At 43.2% G+C, this 17101-nt stretch overlaps 1 protein-coding gene across 2 annotated transcripts in view; it reads right to left on the reverse strand.

Moving 5' to 3' along the window:
- grid2 (glutamate receptor, ionotropic, delta 2) overlaps positions 1-17101 on the reverse strand; it is a 607329-nt gene that overhangs the window by 231522 nt on the left and 358706 nt on the right. For both annotated transcript variants that reach the window (XR_004552792.1, XM_034091023.1), the window contains exon 3: positions 14656-14943. Coding sequence is in view for 1 of the 2 variants with exons in the window: in XM_034091023.1 (XP_033946914.1) it covers positions 14656-14943 (288 nt within the window). In the remaining variant the exon portion in view is untranslated. The remainder of the gene's footprint in view (positions 1-14655; positions 14944-17101) is intronic.

Genomic DNA, 17101 nt, shown 5'->3' on the forward strand with positions numbered 1-17101 from the left:
TGCATTGGGCATCTACCAGTACTGGATACTTTATTTCTAGAAACCTAAAACAGTATGGGGACCAGCCCTCTGTAACTCACACATCAACAGAGATATGAAAACAGAAGCTTGTGGTGGAGTCTCATCCAAAGTGAGAGGCCTGTTGTTTGCCTGTGTGATTTGGTGCATATTTGAGCTAGTGATATGCTAAAGTTAAAGTGAGATATATGGTTCCTGTAGAAACAGAGAAGAAACTACATTTTAACTAAGTTTATTGAGAGAACGAATGAGAGGGAGTATGTGTGTATGGGAGCATGTATAGTCTCTAACTAAAACAGGAACAAAGCAACCTTATATAAATCAAACTTCAGTCAGACAGGGATAAGGCGTCATTTTTATGATTATTATTTGTGCTGTTAGAACCATAAAACATATTTCTAACACTATACACGTTTATTCCTACCCTGATACAAACCAATGACACTCATGACATTAAAGAGTTTTAGATTAAAGTACAAAACCACTTTAATTATCTCTATTAATGGCTATGTTTGTATAATAACAAAACCAAGATGGTGGTGTCAGAAATACTACTCTTAGACACTCTATTGTTAATGAGATACAATGCAGGTCAAGGTAATACCTAATTAAGGCACTTTGGTTGAGAACACCACTAATGATGTCGGAGGATGTGTGTGTGTGTGTGTGTGCGCTTCTGCAAGTCAGTGTGGTTATGTAAAGCAACTACCTAATGATGTATTTGATATGTAAAACGGGTGACACTGCCGTCATTGCCGGTGTCATGACTGAGCAATTAACTGGATTGATTAGACATGTTAAGGCCAGATGTTGGAGGTTTAACAACACATTAAGAGGAGAGATATATGTAAGCCCATTTTCATAATATCAAGAATGCTCATTTGCGAGACAGTGAACAGTTTGTGCGTGTTGGGTATCACACCAACCACACCATTCCCCACACTGACAAGAACAAGAAGGAATGTTGTCTCAACGAAAACACAAGGAAGAACAGCAAGGTAATAGTACCTTGTTTATTTCGCAACGTCATGTCTTTCTTACTTTTTTTTACAGAAACACAAAAGACACATACAGACTCTGACCTCCAGGTGACAGCTTAGCACACAATCTGTTCATAAGAAAGTTGTCAAATGTGTAGCAACAAAGAACAAAGAAGAGTTCAGCTACGATGTGTGAAATATTCAGTGAAATAATATTTTTTGACTATCAGGAAGAACAAAAAACAAATTTCAGATTAAATGAGGACATATTCTGGTCCAATTGTACTGATTAATTGAACCTATTTTTTCTACCAACCAAGTATGGTTGAGTTCCTGCCTACTGTCGTTCAAACGATGGGCTCAAAACATGTACTCCCCACAGCTGAGCGGCTCATTGGCCAACAAATGCTTTCCATCAAGGAGCTTCAGGACAAAGTAGTGAATACAAAGTCACCAACCATGCCCATCCAGGCAGCTTGTTTGAGAAACATTGCTCTGTGAGACAGTAACGGTCCATTAATACCATAATCACCTGTCACCCCACAGTGCTGTCACCATTTTCACATACGGTGCATCCACACAGTCCCGCGCCTTTTCATCCTCATCTAATTAGGGTTGACTGTATTACAACTGCCATGCTATTCCAGAGTAGTGAATGCAGACTCACAATGTTTTGTTTAACAACCTTTTAAAATCTATAAATGGCTATGTGACCCTGAGTCACAGGTTTTGTTCCCTGCCACTTCACATACTTTGTTCTTTTATTCCCTTTAAATGCACCCATACTGTGTGCCACCAGGTTTATTGATGATCATTTTTGCAAGCAATATTATATATTTTTTCTGCTACCTTTTTATAAGAAAAGACGTAAAACAGAGATCCAGCCTAGTCTGATCGCCTTCCTAAAGCAAATTCCCTTATTCTCTATTTATCACTGTGGATTATTACTTTTCATTGTCATAGTATGGAAGTAGAACTGAAAGGGTATTTTGCAAAGAAAACTCTGTCAAGTGGAAGGGTTTCCATAATGCTATATAAAACATATTTAGGTGTGTATGGTATGGTCTTCTGTGTGTCCCTTTCGACCATTTGCCATGCTTCCCTTCTTCTCAGTCTATCCTGCAAGTCCCTGGCTCAAAGTGAAAGCTAGAGTTAATGTGGTGTAGCAGCCAACAGCACACAGGGATTTCACCTGCATGTACCGACCAGCTCAGTGGCACTCTGTCTGTGTTCACAAACCCCCACTCCTTTTACCCTGCTTGTTTTCTCCTCATCCTTCTCTCTTCCCATGGCTTTTCATCTGAAACCTCCCTTCATTTCCCCTGTTTGCTTTGTGTTCTCAAGGGCTGAATCTTATTTTGAAAGGGTGTAATGTCCAAGCAGTTGTTCCACTCCAGATGGTGGGCTCTCTTCATGTGTAATGTCCATCAATTCCACACTGGAGACCTGTGTTCACATTTCACCAACAGTGGCTTCATTTAACTCGGAGTGATTTTATAACACATCACTTTAAGTAATTTCCAAGAATACATTTGAGTTGTTAACAATTGTAAATCCAGATACATGATTTCCGTATGCACTAAATAAACATATAACCAACATGTTAGAATCAGCCAATTATGTTGATATAATCAGAGAACGTCAAGACCATTCACAAGATTGTAGGCAACTAGCTAACTTTGAATGGAATGATCTGAATAAATCAGTTGTTTGAATCTGCACTGAGAGCACCACTTAGAGGGAGGATGGCAAGGGAGGAGAAAACATTGATACGCACTTTGCACTCTGCATGTAGGAAATGGACCAACAGTCCAAAAGGAGGTGTTAATACATCAACTATTATGGTAGATCCCCTGAGTACGAAGTAAGAGGAATACATCAAACATCTGCAAATGAGATGCAGCCTCTTACTCCCTGGTTGTCTGTCAGATCATCCCAGCTCCCCCGTTCACCCTATCTCACTCTCGCTGCTTAACTTGCAAATCATCCCAACCTTCAAATAATAAAAAGAAAAATAATAAACTTTGTTAACTTTTATGCCGCATCTGACTTTACAGTTACAGGCTCTTTCCTGTTTCAACCTTCGTCTAACTGCCTGAGGCATTTTACGCCTGGCCTTGTAACTTTTGTTAGAAAGCTATTGGGGAACAGCCAAGCATAACTGGTAGTGACTTTAGAAAGGGGCACCGTCTATCCATCCATCCACTGTAACAGCTTTGAGCTGCTAGCTCTCAAGCAGGGAGTACAGCTTGATACCCCATTGTCCCTATCATAATGTCAGTTTCTTGCTGCCATGAAATCCATGCAGACGTAAATTAGTTTCACTCAAGTGGCAAGGCGACCTGAAGGGAAAGGTAAGTGTGACCTTGCTTGACTTTGTCATCCATTTAATGCCAGGATGATGTTGTACATGACAACTTGGGTCAAAGCCAAACCGGTGGCAAAGTACAAATGTAATTTCAATATGGTATTACATTAAAGTTTTGAAAACATTGGGTTGAAGCAATACACTTCAGCAATACACTTCAGCTCAGGAATGCAATGTCAATACTTTTTTTCCATTGGTAGTGGCAGTCTTAATAACTTTCTTAATTCTTGGTCGCCGGTAGCTTTTACATATAGTGCTCATAGCATGTTGTAAAACATATTACATTTGAACATTTTATAACACCCTGATCAATAAAAACAATATGTTTTATATATATATATATATATATATTAAAATGATCATATTCACAACTTAAGCTGAAGTTCAGCGAAGCATTATGTAAAGGAGGAAAGAATATTAATAATTTGAGATGTATTTTTGTGCAACTGCGTTTCTTGCTGTCTCCGCCCTGTTCTGCTGTTAGACTAACATCTTTATCTCTTTGCTTTGTCATTCCCTTCAGCCTTTACCTCTGGCTATCCTTATCCCTGCCCCAGGCATTTTACTGTTGTATGGCTCAAAAGCAATTGCTCTTGAAATATGGATTGAACCTAATAAGAAATGTAGTCTTGTACCTCATAAGCCTAGACCTGGAGAATTAAATCGTCAGCTGAAGTTGTGGTTGAAAATGTTCACATAGCTCAAGGTATCTGAACAAAAACTTGGGAAGTGACCTCCACATAGTAAATAAAATGCTTCAGGCCCTGAAGCGATTCACAACTGCTCGTAAATAGTCCTATTCCTATCTAAGTGCTATATCTTCGTCTACTATTATTTTGCTTTATTTTCCTCCTTCTCTTCATCTTTCACACCTTTTTCTCTCAAAGCCCCAGGCCTCGCTTTCCAAGAGTCCCAACAGATAACTTATCCAACACTTGTAAAAAAAAACACACTCTATAAAAGGGTCTGCACCTTTTAGGTGTGCATCTCCTTCCATATATCCCTACATTTTCCCCTAAGTGCTTTAACTTCTCTTCACTTCTCCTGCTACCTACGTTCCTCCCTTTTTCCTATTTTTATGATCAATTTTGATCTTGAGCATCCTTAATCTAGAGTGGCTTTGATTTGGACTCTTAAATACATACTACTTGATGGCTATACTGTAACTCAATTGAACTAAAGGAAATTATGTCATTTGTTGTATTTATATTGCATTGTTTTATATAGTTTGCCTTATTGGGGTTTAATGCTTTAACTCCTTTAACAGTTTGTAAATTGTGACCTTACACACATGTTTTACTCTGGATAGAGTGCGATCAATGCTAACTACTTATTAAACAGACACACAGGAGGAACATAGGGCATTGTAATTCTGCATTGCTTCCAGTGGACAAAAGACCAATGACATAACTACAAAACGGACAGAACTACAAAACTGTGCTGCAGCAACTGGGACACAAAATACCAACATCCGATACCCAGGGAAAGATGCTACACTGTTTTTCACACAATACTGGATAACGTGATAGTATGGTGATAGTGACCAACAGAACGAAAGGGATGTGAAAGGAGCCTCTGAGTTAAAGCATGACCTGAGCATGATATTTAAAACTGATGGATGACTTATTTTCTTCATTCATTTAATTGAACAGTGACTGGCCTCTGTGCTTTTACTACATTCTTAAGTTATTCAAAAACCCAAACAAGATAATTTTACTCCTATCGAGTATAAGGTTAAGCATCTTAGGTTTTGCACTCAACATTTATTTGAAGAAGTCTACCAAAACTCAATATTATAATAGTAATAGTATAATAGTTTGTCTCTCAACTTTGTCTCTGTTAAAAATACATTGACCATGGAGTGACGTTTGGAAATAGTTTTACACTATTTTCAGTAGTTTTTTCTGTTTATGTACTTTCCTGACTGCCTTTAACTTTGCCATGCCAAATCTGCTATGCCTTACGATCTCCTCTGCTTTGCTCTTTCTGTTCTCATTCATAACACTCCGTTCGATGTCTCACTATGTGATGTGCCTCATCGCGGAGCAAACAGAAGCATTAATCTCATTACGCCAATCCTGATTGGCTGGTGATCTTGACGTCAGCGTCAGGGAATCCACCCCCTATGAGTAGCTTGCGCTACGTCACAGTCATTCAAACACCTCTTCTCGCTTCAGAGCACATCTCGATGGTAGCCGGGCTAGCTCAACAGTCCACATACTGAACCCAAATCTAAAATTTCGGTCGACGGGCGCTCGGCGGCTACCCTTCCTGCTTAGCAAGAAGACTGCTAATACTAACACACCAGTTAGTATTATAATCGACCTCGCCGTTTCTTCCTCGGGAATTAAGGTAAGGTTTTGATTTTTTCAAGCTAGCAACACACCTGTTACTAGCTTGCTTTCCCTCACTACCGACACCACGGTAGCGAGGACGTTTCTCTTTTCTCTTTCTCACGGAGGAGGAAAGGATTAAAAGAATATTAACACACCAGTTAATATTCTTTGAGAAAAAAGACCTACATCGTCCTCTTTTTCTCCAGATTAAAGACAGGTTGGTAACACTTTTTTTTCTTTACGACGTACCTGTTACGAGCGGGTCCTCTCCACGCGGCGGACAGGATGGACGCCTCTCTCCCTCACACCAGAGGAGTCAGGGACTCGGAGGCTCGACTCTGCGGCTGCGGGTTGAAAATATCAGGCACAGACTCACACCAGGTCTGCTCGTCCTGCCTCGGGCTGGAACACGCCCAGGAGGCTATTGACAACCCCGGCTCGTGCGGGCATTGTGCCCGCTTCACCATGAAGAGCCTCCGCCGGCGGTTAGCATGCCAAGCTAGCTTGTCGGGACAGGACCCCCTCATGTCCGTTGATTTGCCGGCTGGCAATCAAGACGCGGGGGCGTCCACCGCAGAGATTGAGCCCCGCACTGTGTCGGTCTGGGGCTCATCAACAGCGACAGCTGCATAACCGGAGTCCCGCGCCGTGTCAGGCTGGGACTCGGCTGCGGCAAGAGACGCGGGAACGGAGCCCCACGCTTTACCAAGCTGGGGCTCCCGGCTAGACCTCACCATGGTTTCGCCCGCAGAGGATGTCCTGGAATTGGAATACATGGAGGACGAAGAGGATGCCTCTGAGTTCCTCCTGTCTGATTTGGATGAAGACGATATCTTCATGTCATCGGCTCAGGCTGCAAAGCCGGGAGCGATGGCTGCTCTCCCGGGCGATAGCACACCAGCTTCGCCCTGTCTGAGCATGGACCTGCAGGCCGTGTGTCAGCGTGCCGCGTCCAGGCTAGACATCCCGTGGCCCGAAATGGCCAAGGAGACCTCCAGGTCCCGTTACGAGGGGAAACATTTCCCCCAAGCAACGCGGACAAAGAGGAAACTTCTTCCGGTCTTCCCGGAGATGTTGGATGAGGTGTCGGTCTCGTGGAGAGACCGGCCCTTTAGCAACAAGGCCCCAATCCAGGGTGCCTCCTCCCTAGACTGTGATGGCACACACACACACACACACACACACACACACACACACACACACACACACACACACACACACACACACACACACACACACACACACACACACACACACACACACACACACACACACACACACACACACACACACACACACACACACACACACACACACACACACACACACACACACACCCGCATACCGCCTATGGAACCGCTGTTGGCAGCCCACCTCCTACCGAGGATGGGCCCGTCACCAAGAAGGAACCCCACGCTGACAGCGAAGGCGGACCGATTCCAGTCGACCATGACTGAACGGTCCTACAGAGCCGCAGCGTTGTCCGCCAGGGCTCTGAACGTTTCCTCGCTGCTAACCGCATACCAAGCGGAGCTCTGTGAGGATCTGTCGAGCAATCCTGTACCGGCCGTTCTGGATGAGTTGGCCGCGGTCACAGACATTTGTTTCCGTGTCCAACGGTGCGCCGTCCAGGCCACGGGCAAAACAATGGGGATCATGGTGGTGCAGGAAAGAGCTAGATGGCTCAACCTCACCAACCTCCCAGACCGGGAAAAGGAGGATGTCCTTGACATCCCCATCGTTCCCGAGGGGATTTTCGGCGAGGCCCTCCACCTCTGCCTCCCTCGAAGGGTCCAGCCGCTGCCTTCAAAGCGGCAGTCCTTCGACCAAGCTGCCTCCAACCCTGCTCGGTTCAAAATACCCAAACAGCGGAGGTTGCAGCCCGCCCCGAGACCCCAGCCCAGGCAGGAGACGATGGCGAGTTGGCCTAGAAAACCTCCGGTCCCGGCTGCAGCTCAGGTGCAGCCGACCCAGAATTTCGGCCAGCAATCGAGGAAGAAGAAGCGAGCGGCCTGACAGCCCCTCCTTCGCTCCTCCGTGACAGAGCTGGAAGTCCACGGTTCTCCACTCTAGATGTGTTCCCGCCGCCTCGAGAGATGCCTCAACACCATCCTCAAGTCCGCAAAAACACATGTCACAAGTTTATTGTTGTTTCTATAATAAACCATTTTCCGCTGACGCATCCAGGCTTCAAACCAAGGGCGCAGCTCAAAAAAAATGAAAAGAAAAACAATAAAAACAATAAACAGTCCGTCAACTGTTCCCTTTCTGAGAGCAGCTACGGCTTATCTCAAAAGGCGGATTATAGACCGGTCTGTGAAGGCACCACCGTCACGCGCATGCGCAGTGCCGGCTGGGGCTGTGAAGGCACCACAGTCACGCGCAGTGCCGGCAGGGGCAGTGAAGGCACCACCGTCATGCGCATGCACATTATCGGTGGGGATTGTCGATATGGGGCACCACCGTGTTCAGACACTAGAGGGCCCCATAACACAACTAATAGGGACTCAGAGGGTAAGAGACGTGACATCTCCGCTGACTCTAAGGAGCATACAGTGGAAGATGCTCACAACATGTGCTTGGAGTTCTCAAGACAGTAACACAGAGCTACAGACTCCAATTCGCTGTCACCCCCCCTCGCTTCTCGGGCATTCTGTAAGGTATTTACGTAAGTCGTCCGGTGAGGGGTCTCTGGAACAGAGACCTCCAGCGGGCGCAGATACATTACCTGGAGCTTTTAGCGGTGTTCCTCACTCACAGCCATCCTGGTGGTACGACTGGGACGCTTACACATGAGGGAGTTTCAGCGCTGAGTAGCTACCCTCAGACTGGACCCCATGCGTCATGGCGCGCAGAGAGTGATGGTCACTATGAAATGCATAATGGCACTGCGCCACTGGCTGCACCCAACTTTTCTAGTACGGGGCGTGCCTATGGGTGCTGTCCTATCGCGGAAGGTGGTCACCACAGACGCATGTCTGACGGGCTGGGGGGGTATATACGAAAGTCGACCTGTGAGGGGTCTCTGGAGCAGAGACCTCCAACGGTCAAACATAAATTATCTGGAGCTTTTAGCGGTGTTCCTCACCCTGAAACGCTTTCTGCCTTTTCTCAGAGGACATCATGTCCTCGTGAGGACATACAACACGACCACAATATCGTGTATAAACTAGGGTTGCCAGAAACTGACCATGATCAAAATCGATTATTCGGCAGCCCTGGTGAATAATAATCGATTATTCGATCTTATGGAGCGGCAGACGTTTCCTCTCTCTGAGAGCGACGCACGTACCAGGAGTGATGAACCTGGGGGCAGTGCTACGGTCCAGAGGTGCACCACTATATGCAGACTGAACTCTACATCCAAGGATTGTGAGTCAGCTGTGGGTGCGTTACGGCAGAGCCGCGGTAGATATGTTCGCATCAAAATAAAATGCTCAATGTCAGCTGTTCTTTTCAATGCGCGATTTAAACTCACTGTTAGGCGTGGACGCGCTCGTGCACGATTGGCCTCCGGGCCTTCTGTACGCGTTCCCACCCCTGGCTCTGATACCCCCAACTCTGGCCAGAGTGAAGGTACAACACCACACACTTATCCTGAGAGCTCCGCCCTGGCCCGCAATGTACGGGCTGGCGGAGATATATCAGCTGCTGTGAGGGCAGCCATGGCAGCAGCCATGGCAGCCCCCACTACGCAGCGACATACTGTCTCAGGCGGGGGGGGGGGGCGATCCTTCACCCACGCCCAGAGCGCGGGGCACTATGGGCCTGGCCCATGAGTGGTACAATCTGAATACAGTGGGACTCCCTCAGAAGGTGATAAACACTATTCAGAGTGCGAGAGCTTCCTCCACCAGGTCTCTCTATAGCCGCGTTCACACTGCGGTACTTTTCCCACAAAGGTTCATGCGAACTTAGTTCATGATCGCGTTCACACCAAAAAGAGCCGGTACTAAAAGTATTTCATGCGAACCTTTTTACCCCCTCGAAAGTCCCTGCTAGAAAGCAGGGACTTTCGAGCGGCTCTTTTTTGAGAAAAGAGCTATATTCCTGATTGGCTGGGCGAATTGCAAACCACGCCCCGTAAAACTCCCAAAAAGTTTTGTGAAGCCGGCATTTTATTATCCTCGCATTAGCATTATTAGCATTAGCATTAGCCCAGCGCAGAAACGCAGAGAGACTAACTTATGGCAACACAAAATAAAACATGGGTGCGGTGGAGATGAGGAGGTGTCGGCGTTCTGGCGATTTACTCGGAAGGCTTCAGTAGAAGCTGCTGGGACTCCCAGCAGCTTCTACTGAAGCTGCTGGGACTCCCAGCAGCTTCTACTGAAGCCAGTCCCCAACTCCGAGGACTTCCGGCCGGGGACTTTGGGCGGCAGTATACGCCGTGAAGTGGGTTGCGGCCTGCCAGTAAACCCAAAGCAGAAGAAGAAGAAGTGACGTCAGCGGCTTCATTTGCCTAATCCACCCCCAGGGACTTTTTCTGGTGTGAACGCGATCTGTACTTAGTTCATGCGAACTAAAGAGTTCGCATGAACTAAGTTCGCATGAACCTTTGTGGGAAAAGTACCGCAGTGTGAACGCGGCTTATGACTGTAAGTGGAGAGTGTTTGAGGAGTGGTGCCTTCAAAAAGGACACATCTCCTTTCAATGTCCTGTCGGGGTGATTCTATCATTTCTACAGGACTTGATCGATAAACACAGAGCTTTCTCTACGATCAAAGTGTACCTGGCTGCTATTGCTGCATGCCATGTGGGCTTTGAGGGAAAGACGGCTAGCCAACATCCTTTGGTCTGCTGTTTTATGAAAGGGGCTCACTGGTGCCCTTATGGGACTTCGAGATAAGCTCGTCTGGCAATACGGGAGCTACAATGTCCCATAGTGAGACATCGAACGGAGTGTTATGAATGAGAACTATAGGTTACTTATGTAACCCCAGTACACAGAGTAACATGAAGTGAGATGTCTCACCAGACGGCCCTCATTGCTATGGTGAAGCGAGAAGAGTTGCTTATTTTGAATGACGCACGTAGTGCAAGCTACTTATAGGGGGTGGATTCCCTGACACTGACGTCAAGATCACCAGCCAATCAGTATTGGCGTAATGAGATTAATGCTTCTGTTTTCTCCGCGATGAGGCACATCCCATAGTGAGACATCTCACTACATGTTACTCTGAGACCTGGGTTACGTAAGTAACCTATAGTTTTCCCTATATATTCACTATCTCTTTTATCTCTGTTTCTCTTTTACTCTCTGAACTTTTGTACTATCGAGGAGATAAAGAAAGACATGACCTCCCTGTATAAAGCTGTATACCTTTGGTGTTTGCCTCACAGTGTACCAGTTTGCCTCCATTTTTCTGACTCTGCCTTTATCATCAACTTTCCCATGTCTCCCTTTGCACAGCTTTTATGCATTTTCCACCCCCTCTTTCACCCCTGCAGCGTTTCTCTGGGCTTCACAATATTATGGAAAACAATCCATCTATGATATAAATCTTTACTCAAAAGTCCTCGTTCACCTGTCACTGTCAATTTATTTGTGTTGTTACTTTTTTCTTGCGCTCCTCTCTTCTGTTTTGCCGTACTCAATTGTGTCTTATGCCATTGGGGTTTAAATATGGTAACGTGTTGCTTAAGTTAAGCTGCAAACAATCCTCCATGTAAATATGTTGATGGACATTGCATGCACACAACAGCACTTTTGTTCTGCTATAACCTTTTACTATTGTACCTCTGACCCATCTTGTCATTCAAGCAAAGTGAAGCAGACCATCCTAATGTCAACAATGTGATTACCACTAAGTGATACTTCTCACGTGTTGCTGTGACCGTTAACACTGGACAAAGTCACTCAAAGTTAACAGTACTTGTCACAGATGTTTACTATAATATCATGTGTATCAATGTGAATTCAAGACATCTTGGGACAGACTGAATATAAGTTAAAGAGAAAACAGAGTAGGAGTAACAACAGGGATGACAGAAGAAAATAATATAAGCGAGGGAGAGAAATAAACGATGAGAGAAGAAGGAGATCGATGATAGAGAGAAAAAACGTGTTCTCAGTGTCCGGAATGCACCAGTAGAGCTGAAAATAGGGATTGGTTGAGTTGCGATGTAGCTTCATTTAAGAGGACACACTCGACTGTCTGTTCTCTAAATAAGTCTCCTTGTACAGAGGCGAGGTATTTAGGGAACTATGCTATCTTAAAAGACCATCTATGCCTCTCTCTCTCTCTCTACATTGCTTTCTCCCTCTCACTCCTTTGCACTCTTTCTTTCTCCCTTCTCTCCTTTAACAGGGGTTGAGGCCATTAGGGAACAATGGTGATATCTTTAAAGGGCCTTCTGTGGCTGACAAAACAGCACTGCTAAAACCCAGAGGATCCATGTGCTGAATCAGTGGTCACACAGCACAGAGGGGATAGAGGGATTAAAGGGGGGTACGGACATGTGTGTAAGTGTTTGCTTGCATGTGTATATGTGCCCTCTGTATAGGGTGTATAGTGTATACGTTGTGTGAATTATATATAGGGACACATTTTGGATTATAACCAAAACAATAATGTTGTTCCTATTTTCAGTCCTGATTAGTGTTGGGTTGAGGTCAGAGCTAAATATTTTTCCCAACAGGCCTGACATTAGTTTTAGTCAATTTGCATGCAGCTTTGAATTTATTTTTTGTGTAATTTAGGATGCAAAGGAAAGTAACATCAATTCAGATTTCAGTGCCGTAAAAAAGGCATCAACAATCAAAATCCTGCAGACTTACAGTCAAAATCCTGCAGACTTACAGTCAAGCAGAACTTGTATTTTTAAGCAACTATCTTTTTGAACTCTCTGTCAATGATTTTCTTATTACATTTGTAACATATTCACAATCCACTGTTGCCCCTGCAGGGCTTGGGTACTTTATATGTAATAGTTAAAGAAGCAGAAGGAGTAACAGCACCAAAGCTAAGTACTCTACTGTGTTTGACAGGTCCTTTAGCACATTTTTAGATTTGTATATGTAATGTCCTGAATGTCCTAATAAAGTGATGCCACTTACTTAATAAAGCTCACAAAACAATGCTATAGCCCAACATTTTTAAGTCATCATTTCATTTCAAAATCAAGCAGAAGAAAAGAGCTATCGGTCTTTAAAAACCAGGTAGTGTTATGCTCTGTAACCCAGGACTCAGGTTCTTCTTTAAAACACTGGTATGGAAGTATTAAGCATAATGAAGGCTTAACATATAATTCCTTATGATGGAACATAAGTGGCTCTGCATGTTTATGAACATTCATAAAGAGTTTAATAAACTTGTATAAATGCATTATATTATATGATGAATACCCTTATAATGTATTATAGACCTAGCCATCATATAAAGTGTTAACACAAATATATTCATTTTACAGCACACATGCATTCATAAAATGCTTTAATGTTTTAGAAGATCTAGTTTGAGCCTGCAGAGCGTATTGCTAAACAATTCCACTGCAGAGATTCCATTGGAAATCAATGCACACAACGCATTAATTGTATTAATTGACTACAATGAATGATATGGAGGCCCGTTATGGCTATATGGATTAAATCAACACTGAATTGCCTAAGGCAGAACACTAATTCACTTCTCTATATGTCCTGAAACTTTTAGGTGAGTTCGACTTGTGTCCAACCGCTGATGAGTGATATCACAGCTGGTGTTTTCCAATAGCTAGCAAAATACCTGCTCCATCATCACTCTAAATATCAGCCCATTAGGAGCAGTGCTACAGCAGCATATACCCTGTATGACTCAGAGTTAAAATGATCTTAACACATAAAGGTGCCAGTACAACGTAGGTGGAGCAGGGCCATATGCTGCAGGAGTACGTGCTTTATGTAAGTTTGATTAGGTTTGGTACCTTACTTCCAGAGAGGCACAGCTGTGTAACAAGGCATGATGATGTTAACTTGATAAGCCAAGCATCATTAAAGGTTGGCATCACAAAGGACACTACATTACAAAGACTAAATACAAAAATACATTTGAATACACACTCAGAAAAAAATCAAAGCAATATTCCTGTAGAAGGAAGTTTAGACAGTGTAGAAACAGAGTGGCACTTTTAAAAAAGTTTTTGGTTTAATGTTAGGGGTAATGGACCGGAAAGAGAGATGGCGAACAGATATAGAGAAAGAGAAGCATGTTAAAATGAGACAGCATGCGCACGGGCAGGCGGACTGATGTGTCACTAATGCATATTATACATATACAGAGACTGAGAGAGAGAAAGAGAGACAGAGAGCGACCTGTTTCTGATTCAAACCTATATTCATTAGCCCGTACCATGGTGAGAAACCACTCCTATTGTTACTTTATATACTGTACATGTCAAATTCAAACAACAACAGTTTAATAGAGATAGATGCCCTTCAAAGGCAAAATGCTTTTATTTCATATTTGGTCCAAATTAAATCATAACTTTCTGCTTTATTCTAAATATGATGCATATGAGCCATACGTAGTTTCTGCTCATGTTCAGCTTTTTAAATTTGCAATATCAGAAAAACTTCCTTAAAAACTCAAAGATTAGTATCTGCATCTTGGTGTGTGCTATAGGACGACATACCTTAGTTGTCACTAGTTGTTCATTGTAAATAGATAGGGTTGTTTCCAACTATATTCATGATGCAAGACAAAACAACTAGTTAGGAAATAGATCAGCAACTGGTATCTGTTCTTGTATTCATGTCAATTGGTGGTTTATAAGCTACCATTGATTTACAAATGTATAAATATCTAAATTATGTATAATATGGTTTCCAATTTTCGAATAGAAATATTATTTCCACTTAAATTATACATTTGATTGATATGTAGACATATAGACATACAGGCAGGCACGAAAGAAGGAAGGGTATTATATTAAATACCAGTATTAATGATTGCTTAGATGGTTATTTCCTTACCGAAATCAGAATCATAGAAGATGATGAACTTCTGCCAGCTATACTCAGACACCACTTGCATGATGACGTCATTGAGATAGATGGGAGGGCGGACCATGAGGGTGTAGTCATCTGTTCCAGGGACGCGGCTGGTTGGTGGGCAGTCGGAGCGAGGGGATCCCGCAGGGGAGCGCTGGATAAAGAGGTGGGGGATGTGCATGGCATTGGCCAGAGTCTGAATGCTGCCCGCAGACATGCAGCCGATTGAAGTGACCAGAGCCAGGATCCCACGGTTCATCAGCTCACATGCTGGATGGAGGGGAAGAGGGAGAAAAACAAAGGAAGATAACTTGTTATTTTTCAAAGCATACAAAGAGAACTATGTTTTGGTGGAGAATAAGCAGTGGTAAAAAGGGAATGTGTTGACACTGAGCGATACCAAGGCAAAATGTCAATAAAAGTTATTATTCGTGGTGAGAGTGCACCAAGGCAAATTATTTTCGTTCTTCAGGTCATGAAACTGTTGTGACAACCAAAGACAAGAGTCAATATACATATATATATATATATTTGCACATACGTTGCATAGTTATTTTGAGGATTAAAGGTGTTTCTCAGTGCTCATCATCTCTCAAACACTATCGGTGCTTTATTTTTATCTCCCTTCCACTTGCATCCTTCCTAGACCTGTAGTGCTGTCAAAAACCTTTAACGTCTACCCTATCAAGCCACTCCCCTGTTATCTCCCCTCTTGTCCAAAACAGCCCCTCTAGAGTGCTTACCTTTTCAGCCCCAATCATTTCAAAGCTGCCGTATTGCAGGGATTTTGATTTGAGTTGCCTTAGAGCTCCACTGAATGTTGCACACTGTGCTCAATGCGCAGCCATTTGCCTTCTTCTTCCACCTATTTTCTAACACCTTTCTACATCACCTTTTTCTATTCCACCCACAGATCTTTTTCAGCTTTACTCAGTGGCCGTATTTCCCTCAACTCTTGTAATACTTCATGACAACACAACCAGAATATCTTTCCTCCTACCTTCCCTTAATCCAACCATCCTTTGAGTAATCATCTCTTTAGTGCTTTGTTAATCTTTTATCCATACTTCTTTGCATTCTTCAATCTGTTCTTCCATTACTTATATCAAGAAGGTCACTTACACTTTGCACTCTTGCCCCATTTCTTCATCCCTCATCCATCTTATTTCCTCACTATCGTTTGCCCGCATTCTGCTCAACACTATGTCCTTCACTTTGTGCTAAACACCACACTTTGTTGGGTATTTCACTTCTAGTTGACTAAACCCCTATCACAGAAACACTTGGTTAAACAAAAAAGTAGTACAAAAATAGTTTAAAGACATCACATTGCATAAAACTACACAGACACACACAGACAGATGGTGCTTTGGCTATGTGCAGTGGCAAAAAGCGCAATCTAAAGCACACAGTCAGCCTATATAATGCCACATGCACTAATCTGTCGTCACTGCAAAAATAAAGACAGAAAAAAAGGAAAGAGAGTTTCAAAGAAAGAAAAGCTTGAGGAGACAGATTCATAGTGCTGACAAAAGCAGAATAGAACATGGTATCTGTGCATGTGTGCGACAAAGAGAACATAAGAGTTATACAACACTTTCCCAAGTGTCAACTGCAATTCAATTTTTTTTTGGAGGATTAATTCTTACAATCGCGACAAGTCCAGGCATTTGTGCTTGTCTGCATATTAGTGATGCGCAACATGGTGTCTATTTAATTGCTTTTGTCATTTATTCACATAATTTAAACATTACTGATTTTGATATTGCGTTTAAGATGTACAAGTCACTCTTCAAACAAATGTATTCACCTGTTCAGTTAACTCTGATTGTCTTGAACATTCTGCATTTGTAAACAGTAAAGTTTAATACACAAGAAAAAAACTCAGAAAAGCCACAGTGTATAGGGTAAAGTGGTTAGAGATGTCACTAACGCCTTTAGCAGGTTGGTGATATATTTCAAATTTGGAGTCAATAGCTATACATATTTAAACATGAAACCCATTCTGTAATTAATTGGCAATACATTGTTAGAAATTATGTTCCTCTGTAGCAAAAGCTGAAGGGTTATTTCAGGCAATCATTTCCTCATGCATTGATGTAGATGATTAATGAGTCGAAGCTAAAGCTGTTTCAATCTCACTGCTTATTGTGCAAGTCTACATTTTGAGGAATTAAAGTGTAACAATATATGATTAAAGTTCACTTAGTCTCAGCATACTGCTTAGTCATGGCCATTATTCTTCAAACCAATGAGCCCATGATTCTATCAACAATCACCTTCATTTTTTAACATACTGTACTGTATGCCTGTTTGTGGGTGTGGGAATGTCCACCTGTGGATTATTAATGCACTCACTAAATGTGTGTGCATTGTGCACCTGAGTATGTGAGTCTGCATTTCTCTGAATATTTGAGCTTAAAACCAG

Source organism: Pseudochaenichthys georgianus, chromosome 9 (assembly GCF_902827115.2).
Source record: "Pseudochaenichthys georgianus chromosome 9, fPseGeo1.2, whole genome shotgun sequence".
NCBI classification, from domain to species: domain Eukaryota; kingdom Metazoa; phylum Chordata; class Actinopteri; order Perciformes; family Channichthyidae; genus Pseudochaenichthys; species Pseudochaenichthys georgianus.